We start from the raw sequence: 7710 nt of genomic DNA on the forward strand, positions 1-7710 counted from the left end.
CTTTGGCTGATAAGAAGGAGTTTACTAAGGACAAAAGGCTTTGTTTTGGTTGTCTTGGATCCGATCACAGAGCTAAGTTTTGTAAACAAAGAATTACATGCAAGGCGTGTGGTAAGCGACATCCTACTTCGCTGGCTGGAGATTACAATAGAAGCAATAACAAGGCTAATAAGGATGAGCCCATTGTGACAAAACCAGTTTGTTCCACATCTTCTCACACAAGAGGTACCCACATGAATCACAGTGGTAGCGCAAGTAAATGTGCGATGATAGTTCCAGTTTGGCTTTCCCATCTTGATAATCTTTATTTTTGATAAAACGAGGGAAGAACTTGGACTACTGGGAGTAGATGTGAAGTTACTGTTGTCGACTATGTCTGCAGATAAGCAGTTGGTGGAAAGCAGCAGAATAGATGGATTAACCGTCAGAGGATTGGATAGTTCACAGAAGATTCCGCTTCCCTCAGTATATTCTAGAGAGATTATGCCGGCAAACAGATCACAAATACCGACACCAGAAATTGCGTTGAGATGGCCTCATCTTCACAAGATTGCAGACAAGATTTTGCCCCTTATTGACGTGGAGGTGGGTTTCCTCATTGGATACAATTGCCCTCGCGCACTGGTACCGCGAGATGTAATTCCGCCAAATGAAGATCATGAACCTTATGGGCAGAAGACCGACTTAGGATGGGGTATACTCGGCATAGTTGACTCAAGTTTCAGTGAATCTGGAGCTGATGCCATCGGTCTTAGCCACAGGATTCTGACATACGAAGTTCCGGCAGATTTGTGTGTGGACGACAGTGAAGGAAAAGGATGTCCGTCTGTTGTGATCCATTCCGTACGGTCAGCGGTTAAGGAGACAATTAATCCCAATACAGTCGCTAGAATGATGGAGATAGATTTAAGCGAACACAAGGACGCCGTAGGGTACTCTTCTGACGATCGTTTGTTCCTGAAGAAGGTAGAAAGCGGCATTAGATTTTGTGATGATAAGCATTATAAAATGCCCCTGCCTTTCAAGCAATCAGATCCCAAGCTACCGAACAACCGGAGCCAGGCGCTACATCGTCTGTACCGGCTGAAGCAGCGTTTTACGCGTGACAAGAAATATCGAGATGACTACATCAAGTTCATGCGTAATACCATTCACAAGGGGTTTGCTGAGCCAGTTCCAGAGAGCGAGTTGGAACTTAACAATGGCACAGTGTGGTATATCCCACACCATGGAGTATACCACTGGAAAAGGCCGAACAAAATTCGCGTAGTTTTTGACTGCAGCGCGAACTACAAAGGCCAATCATTGAATGATCGTCTATTGCAAGGTCCAGATCTTACAAATTTACTGACAGGCGTTCTGTGCAGATTCAGACAAGACTCAGTCGCATTTATCTGCGATATTGAACAAATGCTCTTCCAGTTCAGGGTCAACTCAGAACATCGCAACTTTCTGAGATTTCTTTGGTGGAGTGACGATAACCTCAGCGGTGATCCCATCGTGATGGGGATGACGGTGCACCTTTTTGGAGCTGTCTCTTCTCCTTCCTGTGCGAGCTTTGGTCTGAAGGAAACGGCCAATAGGAACGAAGAGAAGTATGGAAAGGATGCCGCAGATTTTATCAGGCATGACTTCTATGTCGATGATGGGCTGAAATCGATAGCTTCCGCTATGAAAGCCATCGACCGGATTGACAGAAGCATGGCCATGTGTGCTGAAGGAGGTTTGCGTCTCCACAAGTTTGTCTCCAGTTCAAGAGAAGTCTTAGCTGCAGTCCCTTCGGGAAGTCAGGCAAAGGGCATACAGAGCCTGGATCTTATGTTTGAACCTCTACCGGTTGAAACAGCACTTGGGGTACAGTGGTGTATCGAATCGGATGCTTTCCGGTTCAGGATTACCTTGCAGGATAAGCCCCTTACAAGAGGTGGTATCTTATCTACTGTATCTTCCATCTACGACCCCCTAGGATTTGCCGCCTCAGTTATTCTATTAGGGAAGCAGATACTACAAGAGTTATGTCGAGATGGTCTAGATTGGGACAGTCCGTTGCCATACTCTGTGCGTCCAAAATTTCTAAAATGATTTGTTTCTTCTAGAGAAAGTTAGCGTGCAGCGCTGTGTGAAACCAGCTAACTTTGGTCAAGTTCGTTCGGCAGAGCTCCACAGTTTTTCAGATGCCAGTAATAGTGGGTACGGCCAGTGTACCTACTTGCGGCTCACAGATGATAGACAACAAGTGCATTGCTCGTTTATGATGGGTAAAGCCAGGGTTACCCCTATGAAGCACGTTGCCATCCCCAGACTCGAGTTGACTGCTGCTCTCGTGTCAGCTAAGATTAGTGCCTTCTTGAAGCGGGAGCTGGAGTTTGAGGATATCCAGGAATACTTCTGGACTGACAGCAAAGTAGCACTGGGGTATGTTACGAACGATGCTCGAAGATTCCATGTGTTCGTCGCGAATCGTGTACAACAGATAAAGGAATTAAGCGAAGGAGCACAATGGCGGCACATACCCACAGACAAGAATTCAGCTGACGAAGCATCGCGAGGGTTGAGTGCTAAACAGTTCGTAGAGTCATCTAGGTGGATATGTGGCCCAGCCTTTCTCAGGGAGATGAGGATTCCAGACTTGGATATTGAGACTCAGGAGATCTTATGTGACGAGAACGACCCAGAAGTTAAGAGAGCCACGACGGGGGCCATACGGGCTAGGACGTCTCATGAACGGTTCCAATACTTTTCCGATTGGTATCGTCTGAAGAGAGAAGTGGCTGTTTTTCTTAGACTCAAGTCTTTTTTACAAGATCGCAAGGTGAAGATTAACCGATGCCAATGTCCGGCGAAGTCCATTGATGAGTATGAGCCAGTAAAGAGCGAGGATCTTGAGAAGGCTGAAAATGTTATTCTGAAGTTGGTGCAAAGAGAATCGTTTTCGTCGGATATCAAAGTCCTTGAATCGGTGCATAAGAGCGGGAAGTCGACGAGGCAAACGGAGAAAGATCTCAAGAGAGTTTTAAAAGGCACAAGTTCGATTCATCGACTGGATCCCTTCCTTGATGATAACGGCATTCCACGAGTGGGTGGCCGATTACAACGGGCAGAATTCACTTCGAATGTAAGACACCCTGCTGTGCCGAGGACTCACCATATCACCACATTAGTGATTCGACACTTTCATCAGAAGACAGGACATCAAGGCCGTGGAATGACGACTAACCAGTTGAGGGCGAACGGTTTTTGGGTCACTGGTTGCAGTTCAGCCGTTTTGCAATACATCAGTAAGTGTGTGGAATGCTGAAGTCTACGTCATGACGTTCAAGAGCAGAAGATGGCAGATTTGCCTGGAGATAGAATTACAGAAGCTCCTCCTTTCACTTACTGCGGAGTGGACCTATTTGGACCCTGGGTTGTGAAGAATGGACGGAAGAGCGTCAAACGGTATGGGGTCTTATTTACCTGCATGGCTTGTCGAGCGATCCGTATGGAAACAGCCGATTCTCCCGACACAGATTCGTACATTAACTCGCTTCGTCGTTTCTTAAGTATTCGTGGTCCTATTCGGCAGTTGAGATTGGATCGGGGAACGAATTTTGTGGGCGCAGAACGAGAACTCCGGAAGGCTGTCGCAGAAATGGACCAGACTCGAGTCCATACGTTTCTATCGGAGAAAGGCTGCGATTTCTTTGAGTTCAACATGAATGTTCCCAGCGCTATTCACGCAGGCGGAGTGTGGGAGCGACAGATAAGGACCGTGCGAAGTGTAATTTCTGGTCTCCTCAGGAAGGAAGGTTCGCAGCCTGATGACGACACCTTACGTACTCTGCTGTACGAAGTCACTGCTATTGTTAACAGCAGACCGCTTACGGCCGAAAATTGAATGATCCTATGTCTTTGGAGCCTTTAACTCCAAATCATTTGTTGACCATGAAGTCTAGTGTTATTCTCTCCCCGCCAGGCGCTTTCCAGCATGCAGATCTGTACTCTCGAAAACGCTGGCGTAGAGTACAGCATCTGACTAACGAGTTTTGGCGCCATTGGAAACAAAAGTATTTGCAGACCTTACATACTCGCTCCAAGTGGAATCGTCCACGGCGGAATGTCGAAGTAGGAGATGTAGTCTTATTAAAAGAGGATCTGCCGCGCAACCAGTGGAGGATAGTGCGAGTTAAGGAAACCATTGTTGATAAAGATAATTATGTAGGCAAGGTTACCCTTGCAGTTGGTACTCAGAATCTAGATAAGAAGGGAAAACGAGTTCAATCTGTAACCATTCTGGAACGTCCAGTCCAGAAATTAGTTGTGTTGGTTAAGAGCCCAAATGACTGAATATATTTCTGTATTTTGGTTTGGAAATAAGAAGTCTTATTTAGGGAGGTATGTTACTGTAGTCAATACAGATAGGGAGTTGTCGCCCCTTTGCGACTTAGCTCAGATAATGTTTTTACGATGTAAACATGTTTATTTTATGTTACCTAAGTGCAGAATTTATAACTGTTTACAATGAATGTGAATCTGCGTAGGAGTTGAAGGTATCGACAACTGACAGGAGATGTCACAGTTTGCCCACTTTTCGTGACTTTAATGACGTAAATTCAGATATACGATTGTGCGCTAAATATAATATCGTTCTTTGTTTTTAGTTTCACGTGTAAGGAGCTTTTTGAACTGGATTGATGTATGGTTTTGGGGAGCGTGCGAATTTGCTCAAAGGGTGTACCTACACGAGTAACAGTTCTAATAAAGCAGCAGTGATCAACCCATGGATTGACTTTGTCATTTCCTCATTGCGAACTCACAGCAGCATTCGTCGCACACCGATGCGGTAGCTGCTGTTATAAACATAATGATTATTACAACAGACTTTTTCCACTCCTTCATCTGAATCTTATTCTATATGTTTTCTGGGGGCCTCCGTGGCTCAGTCGGTTAAAGCGCTAGCGCAGCGTAATGTCCCAGGAGTCTCTCACCAATGCGGTCGCTGTGAGTTCAAGTCCAGCTCATGCTGGCTTCCTCTCCGGCCGCACGTGGAAAGGTCTGTCAGCAACCTGCGGATGGTCGTGGGTTTCTCCCACAATAATGCTGGCCGCCGTCGTGTAAGTGAAATATTCTTGAGTACGGCGTAAAACACCAATCAAATAAATAAATAAATAAATATATTTTCTCCACCATTAACGCACACACTCGATTTCTTTATTCAAAATGCATACACATACAGATTTGAATCTGCCTTCCTGTGCGGTCGTCGCGAAAGTCTTGAGGGCACCATGGCTGTGGAGGGCGAGGGGGCACAAAGGTTGCAGTTTTTTTTAAAATCAAGCACGTTTCAATGCACGGTTTGCTTGCTCCGGAGAAAAACAGACAATTTCACAGTTTGTTGTGTCCTCTGGACGATTTTTCTTTATCTTTCTTTTACATTTTAGTTACAGAATGACCTGAAATATACAGATTTTGTTGGCGCGCATACAGTTTTGGTGTAAACCAGTACCATGGAGGGATTGGCACACGTCAATATCCCAAAGACCAACCGATCGCTAAGGTCGAGATCTAGATGGCCGCAATCAGCCATCATGGCCCTATTCAGAGGCTTCGTATGGGAGGGTTGAGCAATTGTTGGTGACTTCACAATTTTTGGAGGCTAAAAATTCCATGTCCGAAGCCGGTTTTGAACCTGGAGTGTTATTGTAACCTGAAAGACAATCCGGATTACCATAGTTTATTTCTATTATTTATTTCATTGGTGTTTTATGTCGTACTCAAGAATATTTCATTTATACGATGGCGACCAGCATTATAGTGGGAGGAAACCCTATGGAACCCATGCACGACCATCCGCGTAGACTGCTGGCAAACCTTCCCACGTACGGCCGGAGAGGAAGCCACCATGAGCTGGAATGGAACTCACAGCGACCGCATTGGTGAGAGGTCCCTGGTTCATTGCGCCGCGGAGGCCCCTAAGCCCCTTGGCCACGGAGGCCACCGGATTACCATAACAAACAGGGACTTATTACTATATTACGATTGCTCTAATTTTGACGCATTTTGACTCGAAGGCAATTATTATTAGTATTATCAGTCTTATTGCAGACTCAAGTCCATAGAATATGCATGATAGTAAATAAATACTGAGATTACATATAACGACAGCTTACAGCCATACAATGTAATAATACAGAGTATGACTACACTTTACACATACAACTGAATGAACACGGACATACAGTCGCTATGGTTTGATTGTTACAGGAGCCAAGTCTTGTTAACAAGAAGTTTGGTGTTTTGCGCACTATTTCTCCCAAAGACATTACCTTTGCATGAAAACATGTCACTAGCACAACAGCTGCAGTTGGATTAAACTGAACACAAACGATCTCACGAACTCGTTCTCATTCAAAGCGTTGGGCAAAACTGTTTCCAAAACTGTTTCCAAAACTGTTTTTCCAGAATTTTTATTGCGCCGTAAAAAAAGACTTAAGTAAGATTTTATACAATGTCGGACCACATCTAAGTGATGTGACGCAAGATCACTTTCTACATAAAACAATATCTTATTTGTCTTATTTTGAAAAGATATTTTCCCTGAATTAACTTCTGAACTACCTATAATTTTAATAGCTCTTTAATGATTTTAGGTATTCAAAGTACTGTGAAAAAACTTCTTTAGGTATTCAAAGTATTGTGAAAAACCTTTTTAGGTATTCAAAGTACTGTGAAAAACCTTTTTAGGTATTCAAAGTACTGTGAAAAACCTTTTTTAGGTATTCAAATTACGTTAAAAAACCTGGGGAAAATACAGTTTGAAACCTCCACCTTCGGAAATGATCGGTTTTGAGGATAAAAATGTAAAAATAATGACATAAATTTTATTTCTGGACACAGTTCTCAGCTGCCTTTCATTTGAGGTATGCATTATTTTTTACTTTATATATACTTAATATAAGGTAACTTGTATTTCACGTGAAGTTCGTTAAACGTGAACTTTCATATGCTAATAAAGGCATTGAAATGATGCGCCGGATACCTACTCCTGAGTATCGCTAACAGCAAAATCAAACTTCACACAAAACTCTTAACAGGGAGTATATGGTGGGTGGACCAGTCCGAAGTAAAACAAAATGTGTCACTTGAAATATACTCAACTTTAGATGAAATTTTGTACTCACAATATTTTATTTATTTATTTATTTGATTGGTGTTTTACGCCGTACTCAAGAATATTTCACTTATACGACGGCGGCCAGCATTATGGTGGGAGGAAACCGGGCATTGTCCAGAGAGAAACCCACGGCCATCCAACGACGTTGCTGGAAGACCTTCCCTTGTACGGCCGAAGAGAAACTCACTTGAACTCACAGCAACCGCACAGTGCTCACAATAACTGTATCACACAAGCATGTGTATCATTGTGGTTCAGAAGAACATATAAAGTACAATCAATTCAGAAATACAAACATATTGTTAAACATATTGTCCATACATGGAGGCCCGGGACTTGTAATAAGTTTGGCGTTAAGCCATAATCATTCATTCATTCATTCATTCTAATAAGTTATAAGCCCGGAACTTCTTATAAGTTCATAAAATTGCATAAGTTGGTAGTTTTCTTGCCCTAAGCCCACCAAGAGGTATATTTCTTGAAAAAGTCAAACATTACACGAAAATTGCTTTGATATGCATGGTAAAGATGTTACATAAGTAAAACACCTTTGCTTA

At 43.3% G+C, this 7710-nt stretch overlaps 2 protein-coding genes across 2 annotated transcripts; both read left to right on the top strand.

Annotated features, from left to right (window-relative positions):
* Positions 1-372: 372 nt before the first annotated feature.
* LOC135464890 (uncharacterized) lies at positions 373-2082 on the top strand. The gene has a single exon (XM_064742459.1). It carries the CDS (start codon positions 373-375, stop codon positions 2080-2082), a length of 1710 nt encoding a protein of 569 aa, XP_064598529.1.
* Positions 2083-2254: 172 nt separating this feature from the next.
* Positions 2255-3298, top strand: LOC135464892 (uncharacterized). The gene has a single exon (XM_064742460.1). The coding sequence runs from the start codon at positions 2255-2257 to the stop codon at positions 3296-3298; it is 1044 nt and encodes a 347-aa protein (XP_064598530.1).
* The last annotated feature ends 4412 nt before the right edge of the window (positions 3299-7710 follow it).

Source organism: Liolophura sinensis, chromosome 4 (genome assembly GCF_032854445.1).
Source record: "Liolophura sinensis isolate JHLJ2023 chromosome 4, CUHK_Ljap_v2, whole genome shotgun sequence".
NCBI classification, from domain to species: Eukaryota; Metazoa; Mollusca; class Polyplacophora; order Chitonida; family Chitonidae; genus Liolophura; species Liolophura sinensis.

What these genes read in the sequence shown, in the direction of transcription:
- LOC135464890 (XM_064742459.1), top strand. Translation starts at nt 373, where the DNA reads ATGTCTGCAGATAAGCAGTTGGTGGAAAGCAGCAGAATAGATGGATTA.
- LOC135464892 (XM_064742460.1), top strand. Translation starts at nt 2,255, where the DNA reads ATGGGTAAAGCCAGGGTTACCCCTATGAAGCACGTTGCCATCCCCAGA.